Source organism: Melozone crissalis, unplaced genomic scaffold, assembly GCF_028551555.1.
Source record: "Melozone crissalis strain CALT ecotype California unplaced genomic scaffold, PUWL_Pcris_2 ptg000027l_1, whole genome shotgun sequence".
In the NCBI taxonomy this organism is placed as follows: Eukaryota; Metazoa; Chordata; class Aves; order Passeriformes; family Passerellidae; genus Melozone; species Melozone crissalis.
The window spans coordinates 12,111,132-12,136,269 of record NW_026535805.1 but is presented as its reverse complement, the minus strand read 5'-3'; the positions used below and the strand labels follow the sequence as shown (position 1 = coordinate 12,136,269).

The window sequence follows — 25,138 nt, the reverse complement described above, 5'->3', positions numbered from 1 at the left end:
TTCCCTGCTTGTTGTGTTTATTTCCTTACTGATTAATTCCTTGTTTAGTAACTTAACAATTGAAAGACCCTTCCAGTGTGCTCATTGCTTGCAGGGACTATCTCAGTAGAAGGCGACCTCTGGTAGGTAATAGAAGTGTAAGGAAGAGGAAATAAGATAAAGCAAAAAGTCAGACCATACTTGGTTCAGCATCCTGGTCACAGCCCAGCATGGTTGCTCTGGAATCCTGCTGATGGAATGTCCTGACATTATGGTGTTTATTTCTGCCACAGCCCTGAAATGTAAACAGGACATCGTTGGATGCTAATTCAAGGGACTGGAAATGACTGAGAATCCTGGACTATTGGGCTATTGGTGGGACACAAGGAAGTGAATTTTAAAGGGGGATTGGCATTTGGCACTATCAGTGCATGGGACTACACGTCAGAGGAGGTGTTTTCAGGAAGGGTATCTGACGTATGTTTGTGGGGAGGAAAAAAACACAGCAGTAGTGTCAAAAGAAGTGCATCAAAATATGCAGAAACTTGCAGGACATTTGGCATGTTAGGATGCTCTCTGCATCCCATACTAATAGGGTGAAAGATACTTTGCCTTCAGCTTGAACTAGGTAACAGAATAAATGGCAGGTTTTCTTTGTGGGATTTATTTTCCTCTGCACCTTGTAACACAATAATGAATTCACCTGAGGAACAGGAAAGTAGAAGAGAGGTGGCCAAGTTACATCTCTTGCTCCAGCCCTAGAGCCCAGAGGGCATGGATAGGAGGTAGCACAGTCAGGGAAGTGTTGGTTTAAGTGATTTAGTGCACAGTAAAGTTGGCTGTGCTTCTCTTGGGCAGACCGAAATAAATGAATGGATATTGAACTCCAGTCGTGGCTCCCTCCCCCATGAAGTGGAAATGGGCACGTACAACTTGTGTAGGATGGTGCCTGCTGAGCTGTGTTTGGGGAAGAGTGAGATGGACCACGACAAAGCTGTCACCATGTGCTGTGAGGCACTTGAGACTCACATTGCTGGAAAGGGGGCTGCACCCCACCTTTATCCTGTCAGAAGGCTGTGACTCTTGCAAGGAGCAGCTGCTAATGCCTCCTCTGTAGCACCCCTTGTAGCAGTGAAGACAGAACTGTGTTGTAATGAGTATAAAGGGGGTTCTTTATTGAAGCTGCTAAATGCATACAGACCCTGTAATTCACACTGGCTCTCTGGCTTCCAGACTGGCTGCCTGATGTTGCCACACAAGGTCTCCCTAAGTCTTGGTCTGGCATCTGTAGCAACAAAAGAACTGACTGAAGGGAGACTCAAGTTTTCTGTGCTGCCAGTGTTGTTCACTGGGTTTTTGCAATGGCTCTCCACACACTCTGCTGGATGCATTTTGCAGCAAGGCATATTTTTGTGTTGGGTATCTTCCAACTGTTTTCACAAGCATCTTACTGGCACGGTTGCCAGTGTGGATACCTTTTTAGTGAAGTGCTTGGAGCCTCTGCTATGCTGCTTGGGCTGGGCTTCCATCCGGATCAGAAATTGGAAATTTATTACTTGGAACTGGTTTTTAAATGTGAAACTGACACCAGTTTCTTATTACTTACCAAGTCCTGAGGGCAGACTAACATTCCTGACGCTGCTGTAGGTGTTAATGGTTTCATCAACTCAAGAAGCAGGGCGCCCTGAACTCTGCTCTTGGCAGCTAGTAAAGAAGGGAAACTGACTTTCAAATATTTTGTTTTTAAAGTTGTTGTGGTTTTTTTATGATGTTTACATTAGCAAACTGGAATTTGTGAGACAGCCTTTTTTTTGTTGACTACTTAGTTCCTAGAAATCAAATTGATAGTAAAGCCTCAGTAGGCTCCTGGAGCTGGTCTTGCCAAGCACCTCTGCAGATGCAAGAGAACAAGAATCTGTGAGTGGGCCTACTGTGGGTACAGACCTATGAGTTTCATTTACTTGGTATGTTTTCTCTGCCTCAAAGTAATCAGGAAGGATATTATTATGCAGATACCAAGATTTTTTTCTATATTGCTTTCAGTTGCATGCAAATAGCTCAAAAGCCTTGCTCCAAATCTGGAGAGATTCCAGGATGTGGTTTTTTGTTTTGTTTTTAGAATATTTTTGTCTTGTGCTCTGCAGATAGATGGCATTGTGAGCAAGGATGAAGATTTAAAATCTGAATTAACTGGTATTACTCTGGGCTCTACCATGTACTTGCTGAATGATCTTAAGCAGACCATCATTTTCTTCATACCTGTATTGTGATATTCTTGTATCCTGCCAGCTTGCCATGAGAAATAACTTATGTTTTAAACTTGACTGAATCCTTTGATCCAAGAATTAACTGTATTTCAAGTGACCATTGTATATGTGAACAGACTGCTGCAGAGGCCATAAATGGAACATTAGAGAATTTAACATTGATTAATCCCAGGTATTGATGGATGAGACTCGAAAGCTTATCCTGTAGTTATTTATAGAGGTGCTTAAAAGGTAACTTGTTGATCACTATTTATAATTAGCTATACAGAGAACATTTGCTGATAGCATTTTCAATCTAGAAAAAGTAACTCAGGGCTCAGACACTGGAAGTTGAAAATTGGCAGATGAAACAGTTTCTAAAGTGAGAGGCAGTTTGCTGAGAGTTGGGGTAGATTTTCTACTGCTGGAAATCTTTAAATCAAATGAGATGCCTATTGAAAAGTTATATTGTACTTCAGGCAGGAATTAATTTATAGCAATGTTGTGGCTTGTGCTATGTATGAGGTCAGACTAGCTGATTGATACAACCCTTCTAGCTTTATAATTCATAAGATTTTTTTATCAGATTCGTGAATGTCTCACTGAGGCCCATGGAAGCCAAATAAAGCTGAGGCCAGGGTTTTACGCTGTCGCCTTTCACATTCTTCATGATTCCAGCCTCTATTCACTTGTTGCCCAGCTAACATACAGAAATATCTTCCTGTTTTGCTTTTATCTCCTTAGCATTGCATGGTTATCACTTAGCTTGCTACCAATCTACAGTACTTTCCATGCACGTCTTAAAATTGTGGGATGTTTCCTCTTATGTTTTGCTTGTTTTCTTGAAATAGGATTTGAAAAGTGATAAAGTCTGAGGAGATCTAAAAAGCTGCACATCATGTCGTGCTGGACAAAACTGGAAATTCCTACTCTGCTATCCTTTTGGCAATCATTGATATTGAGCATTAATTTGTAATTGTATTTACATTGTTTTAGTTTTTCTTCCCCAGCACTGTAGCACACAAAACTACTCAGCAAAAGAAAGGATTCTTGGCTACTGAGTTGCTCCCCATGTTATGTCAGAGAGAAAGATTTGCATTTAATTTCCCACCTGTATCTTTTGGTGCAAGGGAATAAGCCCAGTGGGTTTAGTTTATTCTGTCTCCTAGAATAGGAGTGCTGTGCTGCCTGTTAAGAGTGGAGGGCAGAGTTCAGGGGTCAAGGAGAACTTCCATGTCCTCAGCTCAGTTATTGCTGTTGCTGAAGGACTGTGGCTGGTGGTAGCCTAGGGCTGTTGGAGAGGCCTTGACTGAGTGACTGTTCTCAAAAGACAGACTAGGTCTCATATGGTAACTGTCCATCTCCCTGACTGACGCTGACGGTCAGACTTTCTCATGCAATTTTTCTGTTGAGATTTTCTCATTAAAAAGGTCTGTACTCAGAATTGCCAAATTTTGAAGAAAACACAGATTTTCCCAAATGTTTCCACATTCTTTGAGAGCTGGATATTTCAAAATGTGTGATAAATCATGCCAGAAACATGTATTTATTTGTAACTATTTCTTTCTATTTTTTAAGCTGTTGAATGCTGTGCAATGGTGATAGATCTTTCTAAATGCTTTTCTTTATTGTATTAATTTTTTTTAGTAGAAGGGGAAAATATTGGTGAAAGAAGAAATGTCTTTGTTGTTCCTTTTCTTAAAAAAAAAAATACCTCAAAAGGCATCCCCAGCACTAGAATAGCTTGCACTTTCTTTCAAAATAATTATTTTCTTTTTCAAGCCAGCTCTTTTTCCTTTTAACCAGGTCTGTTCAATAGGCTGCACTATTTTGAATTTTTGCTTCCTGTTTTTCATTGAAATGGAAGCTGGTTAGTTTTGTGAAAATTTGTTCTTGAGGCAAGAGCCAAAGTCTCTTTAAATTCTAATTATATAAATTCAGTCTATCTTGTATACACATGGCAAGTGAAGTTTGCAGATTGTATGTATAATTCTCTTTTTCCAAGCAACAGTGGTGAAGAGTGCTAGGCTGGAGAGCAGACTGATAAGTGCATTTAGAGAAGGGATTTCCTGCATGTCCTCTAAATAGTAAAATGTTCCTTTTATGGCATACAGTTGAACGGAAAAAGTATCAACTAATTGAGATGTTCTCTTCAATTAATCCCCATTTTGAATGAATCCCTTGAAGGGCCACATATGCCTTTAAGAGGTCAGGCTAGCTGTCTTTGCAGGCATCACTGCAAGTCAGCCTTTAGAACTGTTATACTAAATTCTTCTCAGTCCTCTAAGAGTAACTCCATGAAACTTGGACGTGGCTGGATAAGCTCAGCTGCCGCATGCAATAGGCCTGGCCCCAAAGGATGTTGGGCAATTTTGCTGGAAATAATCTCACTCACAGCATCTTCTGGCTATAGTCTAGCAGGTGAGTGTCCTGAAGAGACCAAGCAGCTGTGGGGTGAAGATTGCCTGAAGAGAGAGAACACCTGGCTCGTGGTCCCTGCGGGCTGTGTTGTTTTTCTGGTGTGGGGCTGGTACGCAGTTCTAGTTTAGGACAACCTGAAGTGTGAGGGTTGCTTTTAGTTTTCCTCTGTTTTTTTCAGTCTTCTGAGATAAAAATCAACCTGTCTTGAGGGGGAGCCCTTCTGATTTTGAAACAGTGAGAAAAAGATCTCACACAAGGATGGGAGGCTTATCTGATAGACAGTGTGTGCAGTGCAGGAGGGCAGCAAGTCTGGGCCAAGTGTGCTCCCGCTTGGTGCATGATATTTTGGTGAATAGGAGAGTGCTTGATTTCAGAGGAGGAGCTTTATCTGTAGCATTAGTGCATTAATGTGGGAGTCAATAACCTTTCCTTCAGACTTGGCTGGGAGGAGGTGTGCAGTACCTTGTATGATTTGGGAGGGCTATAGGCAAGAGAATGTAGTTAGAAAGTAGTACAGGACAGGGAGTGTGAAAGACTGAAGATGAGCTGCTGGCTACTGGATAACTCTCACTTTCAATATCATGGCCTCTCTAGCCAGGTTTCTGTGGAGACAGTCCCTGAGACATTAACTGTCAGATGTTTGGGGAGCTATATGCTGCAGAGCAGGAAATCATTCAAATTCCTTATCTTCCACACAACAGGCTCAGCAGAAGTCCTGCCAAGACAGCTTGCACCAAGGCCTCAGGGAATGGGGCTTGGCCTCTGAGAAAGGGGTTTTCTGGGGCTTTGCTTGCAAAAATTGAATTCAACTACTTTCTGAGCATTTGCCCTGAAAAAGCTTCTGAAATGCAAATAATAGGTGGTAGTGGTTAGCAGTTCTGCTGTGGCTAAAATCCCATGTCATTCCCACAGAAATCAGTGGTCGAACATCCGCTGACTTCATTGGAAGCAGCAGAGACATGCAAAGGGAAAAATTCTGTAAAGGTCTAAACTTCTGGAGAATTCAGACCAAACAGAAGATTTTTGTTTTGCTTTGATTTGTTTTGTTTATCACTAGTTACATCACCAGTTACAAGGATTTATTTTCAAGCAGAGGAGTAATAAGATTGTAGACTAGAATGTGCAGGGAATGTCTTGGAGCAATGCAACAGCAATGGCTATTACCTTAGCTGGTATGGGAACCAGTAGATGTGCAAGTCCACTCTGTTACTGTCACCACTTGTGTTAGTGCAAAGACAAGGTCTATGTTGTGGATAGCACTAGAACTGGGAAACAGTAGTTTGATAAGTCTTACCAGTCAAGAGCTTTTCTTTAAGGTTGCTTCTATTGGTATTAAATTGTTTGGGGATTCACAACTTGTAATGTTAATGACAAAATTGTGCTGTCATTAATATTTTATTTTGAAGGAGGTTGGGGCAGTGCAGTAACAATTTGTGAAGACCTTCTACAAATATGAGGAGTCTTTTTTTTGGCTGACTGACGTCCTGTCTGTGAATTTTTGTGCTGTGAGAACATATAATGAGTTTGCCTATGGGAAAATGTACTGCTATTTTTATTTCTAGCACATCTCTTCTATGCATGGGTCTTTGTTCTGCAGTTTGTTTGTGTCTGTCATGAGCAGACAGTGGCACAAGAGAGAATTTCTGCAATATGCTGTTGTCATGCAAACAGTCTAGATCTGTACACAGGAGTAAATTCCCTGGACAATTATATAGAGCTGTAAATGTTGGTAAGAGGGCTTATCTGGTAAGAGGCCTTTTGGGAAATTTGACTCTCTGCTTCAGAAAGGTGAACTCTTTTCAGGGATGCCCAGTGACAGTATGAGGCAGTGAGCATAAATTGAAGCCCTGGGAACTCCATCTGAACACAGGGAACTTTTTCCTGTGGAGGTGTTTGAACACTGGTCCCAAGCAATTTGCCCTGGCTGGCCCTGCTTGAGTGAGGAGGCTGGATAAGGCTCTCCTGAGAGGCTCCTTTCAGCTGCTGAGATCAGTATTGCAGCATTTTCTTGGGAGCTGGCTACCTGCCTGGCCCAGCCTTGTATTGAAAGGAGCAGCAGGAGTCATGAGTATGTGTTGTTACATCTAGACTGGGAACCACTTCCTAGTGCTTTCCCCTTTCTCAGCTTCACTAAGTGTGTGGTGTGTGTCTCTTGGCTTTTGACCATGTGAAAATTTTCAGCATGTGGCTTCTGGGGCCAGGAAGTTGGGTCTTCCTTCAAAAGGAATCTTGGTAGTACATACACATTGGTTCTAAATTTCCTCTTTAATCCATCTTGCAGATGGCAACTTAATCTTTTTCTAAAATGGGATATTTTGACTGGTTATTTCACGCTGTCTCTACCTCTCCTTCCTTTTTTCCCCTCTACCATTTGCTCAAAACTTATCTGCTTTTGAATCAAAGGTGGGTCATGGCTCACCTAGCCCCTACCCTGCTCCAAGAGTTGTTTGGTTTGCCTCTTAAACCTCCCATTTTAAAGAAAACTTGTCAGATCTTTATTGTTAATTTGGAAGTTGTTTGCACAGAAAAGCTCTTTGTAAGTGTGTGAAAGAAGCACTGTCTTAAGAAAGATGGACACAAATCTCCTTCAGTGAGGCTGAAGGCCATGTTTTATTTTTCATCTTCAATCTTCCCTTTCCCTCCCCCAACCCCATTTCTTCCATGTATTTCATAGAAATTGGCCTCTACTATCTGGTAAAAGAATGTGGTTGTGTAAGTTTTGATACCTTTCAGACCTGGACAGAATAAAATGTGTTGTTTGGGATTTTAATGTCCTGATAATGGAAAAACATGGATTGAAGCATTGGAGCCTTGTGAGATGGGGCTCTGTGGGGGATGTAATGCTGGAAAGAACCCTGACCTTTGTCTCATCTAACTCAGGCGCTGAGAACTCCAAGATGCTCCAGCTATACTACTGAGCTTGTTCCAAAACTCTCAAGTTTCCATCCCACCAACTTTTGGATCTTAGGAACTAAAGCAGTTAGTCACCTTTGCAGCCTTGTACAGATCCCTTCCCCACTTGGGAGTACTTTGAAAACTGCACTGAAGAAGGAAGGTGGAACACAGCAGAGCAGGAGAGGATTCACTTCAGAGGGATGTCCAGACACATCATTAGTCTTTTCTGCATCGGATAAATTCTATTTTCTTTAAAGAGTGTTGAGGTGCAGGTGGTATGGAAAGGGAAAAAGAGGCCTGGACCTTTGAGATGGACTTGTTTAAGGAAAATTTTAGCACTGTGACCCTAGTGGGGTTGTGCATCCAAAATGCTGGAGGAGAGCCATAAAACAAACCGGCGTAAAATAAACTTGCTGTGCATGTTTTCATACTTACATCCCGAGCTACTTTTGGTGTGTTTATCAAAACATTGTGGGCTTTTGGGTCTGCCTGATGGTGGGAACAAGAACAAGGAAGTGAGAGAAACATATATATATATATGGACTGTAATAAAGCCTTATTTTAAGTCCTCTATCTTTAAATTTCCTCACTGAAGTGCTTGGCTAGAAGAAGATAGGAAAGAAGTGTTGCAAAAACCTGTGCTCTCAATGCTCTAATAAAACTAGAGGAAGGGAATTTCTTCTATCTGAATATTTTCAAGCTGGAATGCAAACCCTTTTGCTTTATCTAGAGAGAACAGAGAACTTGAGCTAAGGTTTTTTGCTACAATGGCAGTCAGTGAAGTTTGACAGAGCTGGAGGAGTCTGGACTGAGCCCGATTCATTGTTTTCAGATAGCAAAGGAAGACTTCCATGGAAGTTGTGTATTTTACTCTTTTAGAACTACATTGGGGGTGATGTGTATTTGGTTTTGAAAGCCTGGACACATTTACTGTGAAGAATTTCCTTGTACTGAAAGCTAGGGATATGTTACCAAAAGAGTGAAAGAAGCTTAGAATTTTGACTCATATTTCAACAGCTGAAGTTAAATGTGTTCCACTGTTCAAAAGTGCTATCCATTTTTAACATGGTTATTCATGAGTTACTTGTGAGACCTCAACTGACCAGCTGAATAGGAGGACATTGGTGAATGGTAAAACAATAGTCTGACAGTGCCTTTGGATAGAAATGCCTACTTAATGTTTGTGGATGGCTGATGCTAAATATATGATATGGCTGTTGAGCACCTCCTGAATGTTAGTGTGCTACCTTTATCTTATTTCTATGGGGTTGTCTCAGAAGTGACAGGCAGCTGAGAACCAAAGCTATAGCTAGTGGAGACAACCTACAAATACAAGGAAGAAAATAATATAAAATGCTTCTTTGAAGCCAATTAAGAGGCATACAGAACAGTGATATATCCCAACAATTTTTTTCTATCATGGGGGTGGGGGAAAGTCTGCCTTCTCCTATGTGTTGTATTAGTTATCCCCTCCAGAGCCAGTGCTGCTTACCTACTGCTGCTCTACGATAACACTGGTAACGCACATCTAGGTCTTTGCTGGCAGTGGTGATGGGAGTGCAGAATGGAGGGAGCTGAAGGTTGTTGGAGAGCAGTCCGTGGCACTCAGCTATGCACTCTGGCATGGGCTGGTACAGGTGAAGAAGCCCTGCTCAGAGCCAAGAGTGGGAAAACCTTTTACTTTGTGCACAGCTCTAGAGCAGCTTCTGCTTAGTGGTATTGGAAGCAGTGACAACTCCGCCCTCAGTCTCTTTCTAATTTGAGGCAAACTGGTTGAGCTGTTACACAGAGCATGGAAAAGTACTCCTGGATATGGAAAATTTAAGGGAAAACATGGAAGTACAGATGAAACATATAACTACTACTTACATACAGAATGCATTCCTTTTCTGAATCTGTAGTCAGGAGACTTTCAGAGATAGGACTAAAGTTAAAAACTGGCCCCTACTGAAGTTTGTATATGACTTGGCATACATGCCCCAGGAGCCAGGAAATGATGATTTAGATGCTCTGGATGCTTTGGATTGACTTTGCTAAATTCAGCTCAAAGGGCTTTGGAGGAAATAAAATATTTTGGGAGGCTAAAAAAAAAATAAATCTCAGGTGCCCGTCTGGCACAATTTCAATAAGGGCCATTTCACCAGAAATTAACTGAGTCTGAGGTCTGCTTGGAAGAGTTGATCTCTTGTTCTGTGAGGTTACGTGTTTCCATCAGAGTTAATAGGAGTCTGTTACACCCATGAAGAGGAAATGATATAGGGAGTGTATGTTGTTCACTCATCTGGGGAATGAAAGGCTCTTCTGAAGTCTCTGTAACCTAATTTGAATAGTATGTTCACCCTGAAATTACTGCCTTGATATGATGAACAGATTTTTGAGCATGCTTTCCAAAGTCCATCTGAAGCAAAGGATAAAATGCTTCTCTTTCTTTGTTTTTTCTTTTTTCTTTTACCCTTTTCTTTCTTTTTCTGCTCGCTTTGCCTACATAAATATGATTTTTGAGGGATTCCTTAGCAAAAAATGTCTGAAATACTTTGCTTTACACAGTATAAACCCCTTAGTATCTGATTAGAAAGAGATTTCCTCTGGAGTAACCTCAGCCTAAATATTTGAAGAACTGAGTACAAAGACATGAATTTATTTTCTTGACTGAACTATTGGCTTGTTGATCTGCTGGCATTACCTCCACACCAAGGTCCTTCCACAGCATGCGACTTGCTATAGTACACCCACAGAGCACAGCATCCTTCCAGCTAGAAAACTGATCTTTCCTCTTGCCTTTTGCCCTATTTCTTGTGATAAGTGGTTTCCCCTCTCTTAAGTTATTTAGTAACTCAAGCCCAAATTTTGGTCCTCAGAGGCACTCCCTCCAACCTAGAGATCTGCTTTCTTTGGTCTGGAGTGCTTGGTTAGAAGGCACAGACAGAGCTCATTTCCAAGCTCCTCTAAGTGTTGGTTTCCCTCTATCAAATGAACAAGGCAGAGCTCCTTCTCTGGGTGAATCCAGTCGCAGCATTAAAGTGGGGGTTTGGGATCTTGTTTTGTTTTCGTTTGGATGTCCTCCTTCACACAGGTTTCTTAGGTGCTATGAAAATCACTCCTTTCAAGGACACTTCTACTAAGAACAGCTTTCAGAAAAATGGATGACTTGGGGATTGCATGCTGGGATCTGATGATTGTGAAGTGTTCACCATGTCATCACAATATTGCACTTTAGGCTGAGGCGAACTCTTAACTGTAGGACTATTCTGGTAGATACAGAAAATGTGTCCTGCAGTATTGATATGGATATGAAATGTGCTGTGGGAATTGAGAAGAGTTAATGCTGCTATTAGTAGGCCCTGTAGGAGATGAATTGTTTCCTTATCATGCATGACCTCCTAAAAATGTAGAAAATTTTTGCCTGTGTTTGAGATCTCAGCAGGAACAGGATAGTGTAAGACCTTGTGCACTCGCTCCTGTCTAAAGAACTGCGTTTTTTTTCCTTGCAAACAAAATAACGTTCCTTAAAATTACTTCCCACACCCACCCCCTTCTCTAGATGTGCATTTCTTAAATTGTTTAATTCTGGGGTTATCCCAGTGGAGCTTTTTTTGATTAATAGCTGATGACACTGTAAACCCCGCAGTAAGAACATTTCCTGGGCAGTTTCCATGCTTCTTACGGGCTGTGTTTGACTGTTGTTAGCATATGGACAGAGCAAGCACTAGGAAAGAGTTCACCCAGAAGAGTATCTCATTGATATGGACTCAGTGTTTGCTTTATACATCTGCTAGTTTATTTTTTAAGGGGTTTGGAGATGGATACACATCTCTGTACAATTTCATCTGTTTTAAGCATTCACTACTGCAGTGTGATAGACCCTTTGCTTGTAACATGAATGACTGGGAGGAGGGAAGGAAGTAAAACATGAGGGTTCCATGGTATTAATGCCATTTTTATCTCAAATTTACTGGTACAACAGCCAATAGTTAAAATCTAGTGATAGGCTGTCAGCTCTTCCGCAATTATTATATAAAAGCTTTTCTTCTTGAATTTTCTTCTTGAATTTGCCATCAGAAGCTCTGAAATATCAAGACCAAATACCTAGTTGGTCTTGATTTTTCAGAGCTTCTGATATTTTCGGTTCCCTCTGTTGGCAATGATTTTATGAAAATTGAGATTGCTTCCTTGTTCAAATGGATTTTTGGGCAGGAAAAGGGGCAAATGCTGCTGCTTCTTGTTACTGAAAAGATTTTGGTACTGGTTGGCTGTGGCTCTTCTTTGGTTAGTAGAAAAAGGGAATAACAGCAATTTCAGCCTTTCTTGCAGTGAGACATGTTCTTGCATGTGACCAGGGCAGCAGAGCCAAGACCTCAACTTGTATGAGGCAATGTATGACTGTTTACTGTGTTTGGATGTATTCATCCATAAATTTAAGATATGAAATAAATAAAAATTATTGATTTAAGTATGTTTTAAATACACACTTTCCAAAGGGTGTGACAAAACAAACTGCAGCAAGTGATGATTTGGATAAAACCCTGTATAAGCCATTGAATAAATCAGTGCTATCCAAAACTAGAGACAGCAAGCAGTGATATTGGTACATGCTTTGCAAAGACATACATCAATACACAATGTTTGCAGCCCTCAGGGGACAAACATGTTCCTTTCTGTGATAGACGGTAGGTTTCTCGTCTATTTGTGTATAATGGACCTTCTTTATGAATCATGTCTGAGGGCTATGAATCCAGAGCAAGTAGTGGTTTAGAAGCAGGTTGGTTGTTTTGTTGAATTTTTAGAGTTTTTTCCCCAGTTGTGTGCAGCTGTGGTGGGGAGCTGAGGGAATTTTATATTGCAATCTGGTTTTCTGTGGAGTGTGCTCCAAGCTTTGTCAACAAGCTACAAGTAGGTTGGGTTCAGAAGCTGAAAGAACTTGCTGTATTTTCACACAGGCTGTTTACTTGCTGTAGACACTTAGAAGTCTGGAGATGACTACCGAAACTTTTGCTGCAGTTTTCTTTGGGTATCTGAGCATGCATTTTAAAATGACCTATCCTTGTGAAAGGACAGTGTGTTAGAGGTCAATTACAGTTCTAGGAAGTCTTCCTTAGATATACTTCAGAACTTAAAAGTTTCTTAGTCATGAACCTTAAAGGGCCTTGATGTGGACTTGACCTGTTGCCGTGGGTATCTGGGAGGCTAGAGCTATTCAAGGATGGAAACGGGGAGGGTTCACAGTTGGCACAGGCACCACACTCCTGTCTTTCAAATGCTCTAGACCACATGGATAGGCACTGCTTTGTAGATAAGAACCTCACATTTGTGCATTCTAAGGGAGGTCTCTCTGCCCCTCCTTTTACTGCATTATTTTCCACATAATGCTCTTGGCCAGAGCACCCATTGACCATGCAAGGAAGGTGAGAAGTGTTTTCTTCTCAGACCCTTGAAACTGATCAGCACCTGTGTCACTCAGAGCATAGGTTTTGACTGAAATACAGAGGAAGCCTTGTTCACTTTACTGCAATGAAACACTTGGCAGCCCCAAAACCTAAAGCAGTGCGTCACGCCTCTGAAACCAGCTTTCAGTGTTGGTGTAAAGTCTCCTCCTGAAAATACCGAAGCAGCCAGAAAATATATTTTATCTGGATGTCACTTAAAAATACACACAGAAGCAACCCAAAATCTTTGAGCAAAGCTCTTTCCAAATATCCATTCTTCATGAAGACACGTTAGGTTAAAAGTTCAGCAGTTTCACCAAGCTTCTGGCTTGAAGTTCAAACCTACTTGCGTAATGTTGAGGTTTCAGGGCATTGAACTCAGAGAATCCCTAGTCAGAATGTTGAAGAAAAATAAAAATGCTGGAATAAAATGCTGTATGTGACCTTTTCTTAACTTGATTTTCTACAGAGAATTTATTTTTGGTGCCAAATTGACAACTCTGCAATCTGAGTAGTTTAAAAAGTAGGTATGTAGAATCAATGACATTTTCACCCTGTCTGTGCCTTGACCTATGGGAGCCATCTCGAAGATGGAGTGAACATAAAAACCCCGAGACCCGTTCCCTTTGTGAATGCATCTAGTGCCTGTTTCTTTCATTAGTGGATCACTAAAGAAGGTTTTTAACCATTGTCCACATCGTTGGCTTTTCAGTCTGTGGAACAGAACTGAGAGCCACCATTTTATTATGTACAGGTTTGCAGGGACACATAGAAGCACACTGTGCTTTAGCTGGGGCACTGAGCAGGAAGGTGGCAGCTCTGCAGCCTGGAACCTGGCTTTCACAGGTGGCATTGATGAACACCAGTTTTGAAGAGATTCAGTGCCATCCACAAAAACCAGGTGAATATCCAAATGGTCTCTGTGTTGAGTTTTCCCCCAGTTATATCCATTTGCTATAAGGACTGAATTGCTTTTTCCTGTGTGCGACATTTAGGAAAGTTTTACCAGTGCAGGTAATTGATTTACCTGTCAATAGTGAAGTCAGCACTGGTACACCTACATCTGTGGTTAGTTTTCAGTGGTTATAATCAAGGCACATTTCTACTGGAGTTGAGTTTTTCAGTCACATAGTGGCCCTGATCAGCGTGCTAGAATGCAAATCAATTTAATAATGCTATGATGATATCAGACAACAGATGAAATTTTATTCTGCTAGTTGTCTGAATAAGAAAACAGCATTTCACATGGAAATAAGGAGTTCGGGGGAATGTAATTGGACCTTTACTGTTTATTTGTTTTTCTTGGAGCACCCTTGGCAGTTCTTACAGAGTATTTCTCTCTCAGTAGAGGCACTCTAATGCCCTCAGCTGCTTATTTTGTCCGGAAAATTCAAGCACCCAGGATAACAATGACAACAATGGCAACATTTTGACTCCCAAATCCCTTGGCAAAATAGTTACATCATGTCTGGAAATAATTGGGCAATGACAGAATGGAAAAATTACAATGACCCAAACAAGACAGGGACGCTCTTAGTAATGGGGTTTTGTGCGTTCATTCTTCTGAGCATGGCAGTAGTGTTACTGGGAAACACTGGGTTGACTTCCTTTGTAACTGAACTCCACTCTTTCCAATAGAAATATTGAAGAGATTATAAGTTCCTAGATCAAGCTTTAGTACTAATCTAAAGAGCTTTACTAGTATTCCTGATCTTATGGAATAGAGGATAGAGTGGGACACCTTGTTCTTTACTGATCAAAAATGTTGCTCTAGGGGTATGGATGTTCCATCCTTGGGACTTGCTCTTATTAGATAGAACTGACAGACATTACTGATTAGAGTCATTGTTATACAATGACTTTAAAGGCATTTCATACCATAAGACCTGTACAAGGTACAGGAAATAATCTCCCTGTAGAGGAAAATAGCAGTCTTCTGCATTGAAGCTGAAGATGTGGTGTGCTGGTTCTGGCTGTCAGTGTGTGTCTGCTTAATTGATGTCAGCATGATCCATTTAATCTTCAGTCTATGATTTCTTATTTTGAATAAAAGCTTCATCTTGCACTCCAAATTCTACAACGCTTTTTTTGTGAAATTACATCGCTGTGTTGTACTCATCACCAAAAGAAAGTAAAGAAAATTGAGAGTCTAACTTGGGCCCTGCCGTCTAGGTCTGTAGCTTCTGGAAGAGGAAGTTGAGATACACTGTTGAGTAGCATAGACACAAACTAGAATTATAGCCTTGGCCTGAATTCATGGCCCTAGAATTACTGTATAATTTTGTCAAGCCTTAAAAATAATATTTTTAGGATCTGAATTATTTCAAAAGTAAAACCTGTGAATTGCAGAGAGTGTTTAAAAATACTTGCTGCTTCATGGTCTGATCCTTAGTCAGAATTGGGTCTTGAGGTGCCATCTGTGGGGTTTGTGGAATTTTTTTTTCTATGTTTTTTTTCAATGCAGTGTATTTCCCATTGGATCTTACAGCCACAGCAATTTGATGAACAGGGACATTATAAACCAGCCCATCTAGTGAAGCTAATGCTGTGGTAGGAGAAATCACTGCATAAATTCCATTATTTTGTAAAGAATTAATTTATCCATGCTAGACTAGTGGACACTGCTAAATGCTGTCTCTACAGCAGCATCATTACTGGGGGGGTGAGCCTGTTTTGGCCTGGCCAGCTTCCAGCCAGGTGATTACCTTTTTGCAGGCCTACTGCTTTTATTTCTGTTTGTTCCCAGTCTGTTTGACACTGTAAAATAACTGGTTTAAGCAGAAGAGTAAGACCCTACACTGGAGTACCTACAACCTCAGTGCCGCAGCTAGGACAATAAAGTAAAATACAGACAAAATAAAACATATATGAAGTGTGATGCAGGCTTTGCAGCTTGTGTCATGCAGTAGGTGTCTCTTTAGAAGTATTTTTATCTTCAATATCTGCTTTAAAAAAGAAAAAGATTTTATAGTGTTAGCATAGGAAGTGACTACAGGAAGCCATTTCAATTCTAACAGTTGTCATGAAAAAAATGAGGATATTGTAATGAAACAGTGAAATAGTAGAGAATAAAACTAAAACTGGTGAAAAAGAAAGAAAGGGAGAAGTAAGACTACAAAGGAGCAACTTTTTTTTTCTTAGTAGAAGGGAATGAGTTATCTTTGGTGAGGTATATGAATATAACAAATGTGGTTCATGATGAAGAAGACAAGAAAATTGATCTTGGTAGCAGTGACTTTCTGATTGAGAAGGAAGTGGAGGGTATGTGTAAATGTTATTGACACTGCAGTGCTGCAACACCAGAGAACTTGGAAGAAATATGGAGAGGGGTAAGGCGTCCACACTACTTCATGCAAACCAGCAAGGTTGATTATATTTTTAGGCAGTATGCAATCCTGTTCGTTCCTCCACCATGGTGGTTTGGATCGCTAGTAAGCATGCCTCAGTGAGGAATTGATAAATTAGGATGCAAATCTGCAGTACAATCAGACCCTGAGGAGATGAAGGACATGCTTGTCCTGGATAAAGAGTTAAGCTGTGAATTTTACTTGTTTTGTTAGCAGTCTAAGCTGTGGTGGTCATATCACCATTCAGAAATGTTAAAGATGCATAGATTTACTTGTCTATAAATGAGATGCAAGAGTACAATTAAGACTCAGCATTTGGTGTCTAGGAGAAAAAATTAGTTTTGACTGTGCACCTTTCTGTGTGAAGTCATAGGAAACTGTGGCACAGTTATAGTACCTTTGTAAAAATAGAATAACTCCTTAGCAGGTAGAAAAATGAATGGGTTGTTTGATCACCTCAGTTAAGCGTAGAAAAGTATTAATCTGTACTTCATTAAAGAGTGAGAAAAAAGGTGTAAATAAATAGTTATTGCTAACCCAATTCATGACACTGACTTTAACTGCTTTGTTGCTCTCATTGCTTTGTGTTTTGAATCTTGACTGTTCTTTTGAAATAGTTTCCCTATGAATACAATTTGAATAGATTAATGATTAGGGGGAGCAGAAAGAACCTGCAGGCATATTTTTTCCTGCTTTCTTTTGTTTGGTGGTTGGTTTTTTTTGTTTATTTTTTTCTGTAGAGTTATTTTTTCCCTCTCATTAGGTGAAGGCAGGGAAAGTGTTGCACATAGTATTCCAGAAGAGAAGTTTCTTACAGTTCTTTAGCTTTCTTTTTCTGCTGTTGTTGTGTGTTGATAAGTTGGTATAAGGTGAGACGTAGTGGATTTGTGGGTATTAACAGACTAACGTTAGTGGTCATTAGTCACCCAGCACATCCTGAGCATCCTTAAAGTATTAAAAATAAAGAGATTTTTGACAGACACGTTGCAGTAAGTAGGTTCATGGATATAGCTACACCTGACAGCCTTCAAATAGTCTGTGCCTTTTCCCTTATCTCAGGACTTATTTCTGAGGCAAATAAATGAATAAACATTAAATAAATAAATATAAAATAGGAGAAAATCCTTAGGTCTGTGCAATGCTTTGAAATTATCAACCATCTCATTTTTAATGAAAAGGTGTGTACAAGAAACGAACAGTGAGTTTCTGGACTGTCTTGCAAAGTTCTCATAAGCACCAAGAGCTCTGTACTCTTGTTTCAATGTGTTGGGAGAAGGAAAATCTGTGAACTAGCTTCAAAATGCACAGCTTTATTTGAGCTGCCGTCTGTCCTGTGGCAACTTACGTGTGGGCCATGGCTGATTGGGGTTGAGTAGCTATTGCTGAACAGACCCTGCTATTTTCCAGATCACTTCCAGTAATCTGTTGATTTGGTTTGGTTCCAGTGCCTTCCTGTCCAACGTAGCAAGCAGGCGTCCATGGATCTTCAGGAAGCTTCCCTGAAAAATAAGGTTTTAACTTGGTGGATTTTAAGTGGTCAGGGCTTTTTGTTGCTGTTTTGTGTGCTGGAGACCAGGAGGCTCCTTAGTAGGATACCAAATCCAAACCAAAGGAGTTGGGTTATTATTACATGTGCAACAAACAGATTGTTTGTCTGCTTCCTTTCCCCATCCCCCCTGCTGCAATTGCCATGTAGTGTATCTGACATCTGTCACATTACATGTGACATCCATGGAAAATTCCCATGGTAATTAAATCATGCCATGAAGCTCATCATTTCACCATCTGTGTACTGAAGAAGCAATGTGGTCCAGGGAGCTGAGCATAGGATCAGTAGGAAGCTCTTTCCCTTTATCCAGTGTCTACATGCAGGCAGTTTTGAGCTTGGTGCTTATTTCCTCCATTTCATCATCAATAAGTGATGATATAGGGAGCTCTTTTAATACCAGGAACTCCTCATGGTTTATTACTTAATAGTTGAATAATTTGGAGTTTTAACTTGGATTTAGGGGTTGTGGGTGAGTTGGCTTGTGTTCTAAACAACTCTGACTTCAGATTTCTTTCTACATGAGTGATCACACCTTACATGTATATGTTTTATCTTGCCACAGACAAAGATAGCTAAATTACAGGGAAATAGAAATTTTTAACTTTATTACCTTTCTTGTTTGTATAAGCTAGTGTGGGCAGTGATTCTTCATCGTATTTTTAGTCCCATGCTCCCCACTCAGATGAGAGCTATGGCTACATCCACTGACATCATGGGTCTGTTGGTGATCAGTAGAGATAAAGCTCTGAAAGTGTTGACCATTAATGCTTCCTTATGTTGTGAACTATTTTTGCATGATTGTGTGTTTGTAGTTACCCACTGAGTTCTCTTTTTTTCCTTTTTCCAAAGGCAGTGATACAAAAGTAATTTTCTCTGCTTTAGTTACAGTTATGCTCTGCCTATTAAGTGTGCTGAAGGACAGAACAGTGAGATAAAATCTACAATAATCAGCTGTCTTGCACAGGAGAGCTGCTGGCAGAGCAGTTGCTTTAGGTATCTTACTTTTAGGGGAACATTGCTTATTTAGCATATGTTGGCATGAAAATTACAGTCTCTGAGATGAGAATGAAGAGAAGAGTGAGGCTTATGCAGCAATTCAGAAAGCAATTGAAAGAGGATTCTCGTGTGCAGTTAGCATGGATCTGATCCCATGGGGCTAAAACTTCTGATAAGGGTTGGAAAAATTGCATTAGCTAAATTGTGTTTGGTCACTGGGCCAAATGGTTTAGAAATGAACACGTACACCCTGTCAGAGGAAGAGGACGTTGTTATAAATAGGCCTTGGGCAGAGTTCCAGGCTGTGACTCCTGACCTGAGCCGAACCACAGATGGGGCTGGGAAGCAGGAGAGGGATTGCTGTGAGGAGCGGGTGTGTGGTTAGCTGCTGAAATGACAGCAACTTGTTTGTGTTGTGCAAAAGGGCAAAACAGTAGAACTGATGAGAGCTGTGGGAGGGAGTTGTGTGTAATAGTGGGATTCTCTCCAGAGAGAGATTTCCTATTGATTCTCACTGGGGGTGTATATATATAGAAATACGTAATTGCGCGTGTTTCATTTTTACTTGCCTGAAGTTGAGAGGCAATAGAACTTTTATTAGAGGAAACCCCCCCACTTCTTGTTATTTTCATAAATTTTTATGTCAGCTTTGCTGTCAATTGCCACTCAGAAAAATGGAAGTTGCTCTTTTCTTCATTTTCTTTGTTGTCTCCCACCCTCCTCATTCTTTGGAAGCGCATTTTTCCCAGATTTGATTCTTGAGAGAGGAAAGGCAAAAAAGAGGGAAAGGAAACTTGGAGGTAATTAGAATTTTTTTTTTTTATTACCAACAAAACAAAAAAGTTTTAATTAGTTATTAAATAGCATCAACAGTGCAACTTACAGGATTCTGAAGGACATCTACTTTACTAGCAGGTTTAATTTTAGAGAGACAGTGCTCCAACTTAGAAATTTCTTTAATTCATTCCTTCAGTGATTTGATTCTAGAATACCTGTGCTGGATTCCTCTGTAGCAGTCCTCAATTGTTTGTATTTTGAAAGCATCTGGGCACCTCACCTATCCACACAATTACAGTGTGAAAGCAATACAAAAGTGTTATTTTACCCCTCTATGTTAGTATGAATTTCATGCCTGCTGCCTATAGATGCACCTGGAAAATGCCAGTGTTAAGAGTATGAGTTGTGCAATGGAATGATGCTTTGCAGAAGTGAGCTTATTGACCATGTGAGCTCTGCATACTTTTGCAGGGTAATAAAAATTAAGTAGCCTTGAGTTTCACAAGTGTGGATCCCAAGGAACTGCAGATTCTGTAAAAAAATCACAGTAACAAACATTAGCTTGTGTATTTCTCAGCATTATGGATGAGGAAGGCCTGGAGACTGGCAACCTCTTAGATGAACCTGCTTAAGAGGAGAGCCAAGTAATGAAATTCCAGTGCAGGACAACCTGTGGTAGCCAGACCAGGGCTGTACTTACCCTGTAGAAAATGTTGAGTTTCACATCCATTCACATAGTTCTCATTTCCTGGCAAGGTACCTCTTTTGACAAAGTTTATACCAGAGCCTTGACCTGAGCTCATGAAGGAGGTTGTTATGGTCCTATTGTTCCAATGGCTCAGCCAGTTTTTCCAAGGAGGATTCATTGTCCATGCCCCAGAGAATGCTGGTTCTTTGATGGTTGGTGGGGAAGCCTTTAGACAGTGGGCCAGAGCTTGGTTGCAACTGAATTGATGCAAGTGTAGTTGTATTGCATGTAAATCAAGTTTGTCTCATTGAATTCAGTTCCTTCCAAAAGAGAGTTTTATCAAACTAATTGGTTTTAATCTCAGTCATGACCAGGTTGCCATAAAGGGCATTGCACTTGGAATAATAATACTTGAGAAGATGGTCTGTAGTGCACATGTGTAATTTCTGAGGCTCTATTGTGAAATCTTTTAGCAGCTGAATCTCTCAAGTGTCCACTCTTGAGAGGAAACACAAATTGCCATGCACATCATTGTGATAGATTTGAGGGCATTTTGGTTTTGCTGACTGAAGCTGTGTCAATGACCAGTTCAGTTTTAAGTTGACCTTTGGCATCTCCTAGTGAGAACCCAATGTTTTTATGAATGGGCTTTTGAAGGCAGCAACATCCTGCTCTAGTGAATCCTGCTGGGACATAACACCCCTTGCAGAGCTGGCATAGAGAGCAAAGCAGAGTGGGCATGCCAGAAGACAGTACTTTTTACCAGCTTGCTTTTCTTTCAGCTGCCTGAGAGTTGCAGCTGATGACTCTCCAATGCATAAGAGAATGTGCTGGATAAATTAATCCCAGCATAGAGTAGGGCAGGTGATTCCTGCCAAGCACATAGTGCCATAGGGGCAGAGGTTTGGATGTTTTTTTGGCTGTTGTTTAGATTTTTTTTTTTTTTTAAGCAAGCATGCCATTTTCTGCACAAAACATCCCTGGAGAGCTGGCTGTGCTCTGTATGTTAAGTCCCACTATGCAACTGCTGTCCCAAAGGTGCTTTTCCTTGCACAGCTACTCAGTCTCTATGAAAGCTCAAAGCAGCCTTGTTCTGGCAAGCAAACAGACCAAAGCATTGTAGGGCAGGTTAGGGCAGCAGCTGCTCTGATGACAAAGCTCAGCTGTGTTGTTGCTGATACAGCATCCAGCATCCTGTGGTTTGGTTCACCTGCCACCTCCCTCCTGCTCCCCTGCCCTGTGCCCAGGGAGACCAGCTTCACAACAAGCTTTAATTATTTACTCTGTAAGGATATGGCTTATTCTGCAGATTAAGTGCAAAAAGTGAAGTCCTTAAAAATATAACACAAATAAGCCCCTGAGCTGTCAAACAACAAGTCCCTTAAAAGGGCAAAATATGTGGCTCTCTGTGCACTGCACAGATCCCTCCTTTCAAACTGCTGGCAGGAGACTTCCTGTTTGGATGGGCTGCTCACAAACGGTGTTGTGTGGTAGTGAAATCAGTCGCTTCCCAGCTTCTCTTCCTGCCTCTCTTTGTACTCCTGATACCAAAGCCCCTCAAGCCAGGTTCTGTCAAGATGGGATCTGGCAGCTCAAATGTAAATCTAAAGACATGCATTAGCACTGTGCTGTTTCTTCCCTGAATACATAAAGCAGCCCAAACTATTTACATGTGTTTGAAAATGGGATGGACAAAATGGTCCTGCAGTGATAGTCCTGGCTGTGAAGGAATAAGTGAAAGTTTGATGGTCTGGCTCTGCAGTGGTGGTAGATTGATGTCTGCTTCATTTTTTCATTGTTCATTTTATTTTGATCAAATGGTATACTTTTGGAAGATTCTTCCCATACTTTTGGAAAATTCTCCCACACATGCTTTTTTCCTTCTGGTAGTTTCTTTCCTTTATTGTAGTAGGGAGAAAAAGGCCAATATTAGCATTCTGTGGTAGCATTCAGCCTTGGCTACTGAGCATTGCTGACAAATCTACCTGTTGGGAAATTCCACACTGAATTGGTAGAATCTTTTTTTCAGAAAAACTGGGAGAAGCAATTCTAGACTGCCTTGGAAGAACATGTTAATACCATACAAAGGCCTAGCTACCTTATCTAGCTTGAGTATTTATTTTGTTCTTTTGGGTATCAGATCCTTCTGTCCTCTTCTATCTGTTACTCCAGCCGTTCTAACTGCACAGAGCTGCACAGATTCAACTGTCTTTTTTATCATCTAATGTCTGTTGGTTTTGTTTTGTTTTGTTTTTTTTTTTCTGCAGAACATGATTAGAAGATAGCATCATACACCATGATCATGGCCCCCCGGAAGAGGAATCGTCATGCCTTGGGGTTTCTTTGTTGTTTTGGAGGCAGCGACCTCCCTGAAATCAACCTCAAGGACAATAATCCCCTCCAGTTCCTTGAGTTTTCTGTCCCAATCCCACCAGCAGAAGAGCTCAATGCCAGATTCGCTGAACTTGTGGTAAGTTTCTGCTGACAGATTGATATATTTATGAGGTGGATGGACTTTTTCCTTTAAAAGACTAATAAGAATAAGAGGATTTAAGAGATTTATTAGAGTGCTTCTCTTGAAGTTTTTAAAAAAACCTTTTCATTCTTTTATGACTAGTTATTTGGTAGGAGAAAGATGGCAAGCAACAGGATGGATGATAGTGGCACTGAGTATAAGTACAATAAAATGTTTAAATGTGCTTATTTATTCTCAGAGCACAATGTAGGATTGCAGATGTTAGTAGGAACTTCTCAAGTTCTCTGGAGAGAGCTGACAGTGAATTTCTTGTTTACAGCTTTGGGATAAAATCTGCTGTATAGTGTAATGAAGTGGAAAATCTTAGGGTTTGCAGATCTGTAAAGTGAGGGCTATTTGGTTTTGTTGATGAGTAGCATTCTGCTGGTGAGGTATAAGAATCAGGTGACCATACTAATTATGTTTCATCACACAGCTGCCTTTGAACCATGAAATGGTGCTGTTGCAGCAACAGCCATAAACAGGAAGAGAAGGAATTATTTCAGATGAACTTTGTTGTTTTCTTTTGTGGTAAATGTTGCAGACTCCAGGAGCCAGACACTTGCTTTTCATGCCTGGCATCAAATGACTTCACTGTCTTTGTCTTGTTCAGCCGGAATGCAAAACACAGGCAGAGGTCATAGGGCTGGGTTGTTTTGCAAACTGTGTCGTAAAGGTGATGCCCATTTGATGCAGCTGATTAGGTTTCTCATTACCATTCTGAGACTGGAGCTTATGTAAAGTGAGATATCTGTGAGTGTGTATATGCCTGAGAAGTGCAACTGAGGTGAGGAACAGAACAGAAAATACTGGATCTCAGCATTAGAGGAATTTGCCAGTAGTCTTCCTATGTTACACTTGTAACATTAGCCCAATAAATTCTTGTCCATGACCAGAGCTTTGAAATGCTAGAGCAATGAAAAGAACCATGTCATTTGCATAGGCAATTGGAGGTTAGTATATGGGCAACTATAGTCTGTCATATCAAATACAGGGACAGCTGTGGTTTGTCAGATCAGTGGTCTGACATCCTAGCCCAGGCTTCAGGTTCAAGATGGGGTCCAAAGCAAATGGCTAGGGAAAAATGTAAGATGTTGGAGACTATAAGGTATGGCCATAGGGTGGTCTTTTTCCAGGATACTCTCCAACCTTTTTCATCTCAAGGACTTCCTCAGTCGGAAGTTGCCCTCTGTGTACATAGTAAATTGGTATGGATTTCTTTTCCATTAACTTTACACTTCCCCAGTACCCATTCGGATTTTCAGTATTCTGTGGCAGGGGCATAGAAATGAGTCAATAGGATTTGCAGCTGTTTCAGGAAGAATAATGTGTTCAGCAGAAAAGTCTACTTCCTTTGAACTAATTTGCAAACGGAGAATCTCCTCTTATGGAAATATTTCACAAAATTCTGGTCTATATTTAGGTCAGTTTTCTTTTTATGTGAGACTACTTGAGTCCCTCTTAGAAAATGCAGCTGTCTGACTATGGAGAATTCCTGGTGGTGACAGGTATCTCTCAGGAGTAAGAGTGTAACCTGTAATCTGCTCTGCTGACAATTTATTTCTGGATGCTGCTTAACGATTGGTTTTCGCATGCAAAGCTTGAACTGCTGTATCAAAGTTCAGCTCTCTCCAGTACCAGGACCTGCTGAAGCATTCAATCTAGCCTTGCTGAAGACGTCACCAACAGATGTGCTTTGCTCCTGAACTTGGCTTGCTAAACTTTGAACTTGTTTACCTTTGGGTCATAGTGAAAGACCTGCTTGAGTTGCTGCTGGGCTTTTGCTTACCGTGAAGGGTATCAGTTTTATGAGGAGTTTGAGAGTTTGTGGTGGTATTAATGATGCTTATAACTTTTATGTCTGGCAAACACTGGTGTTCCATGTGCTTGCTTGTGGCAAAACAGCTCACAGCTGCCTTATGGAAGTCTATTAAAAAGTATAATTTATAATGTTTCTGGTGCAAAATTTAATGACAAATATATGTGATGATCTGTAAAAATTTTTGGCCCCAGTAGTTTGAGAGTTGTTGGTTTTTGCTATAACTTATTAAATGTGCTGACAGCTTGTAACTGGCATATGCGTTTCAAACAAATGAAGCCATTGAAATGAAAACAGATCATATTCAGTTCTTATATTTAATGATAGTACCCTAGCCATCATTGCATGAGAAGTGAGATGGGAGAGAAAAGTGCTATTTTTCAGAAGGATAATGGTGTACATCACACATTTTTATGAAGCAGCCAGATAGGATGGCAGTGCATGTCCATAGGAGTTCCTGATTAGGCAGGTAACATGAGAGCA

At 40.7% G+C, this 25,138-nt stretch overlaps 1 protein-coding gene across 2 annotated transcripts in view; it reads left to right on the top strand.

Moving 5' to 3' along the window:
- DAAM2 (dishevelled associated activator of morphogenesis 2) overlaps positions 1–25,138 on the top strand; it is a 175,368-nt gene that overhangs the window by 32,329 nt on the left and 117,901 nt on the right. For both annotated transcript variants that reach the window (XM_054279569.1, XM_054279568.1), the window contains exon 2: positions 22,589–22,791. In XM_054279569.1, the coding sequence (XP_054135544.1) occupies positions 22,618–22,791 (174 nt within the window). In that variant the 5' untranslated portion in view covers positions 22,589–22,617. The remainder of the gene's footprint in view (positions 1–22,588; positions 22,792–25,138) is intronic.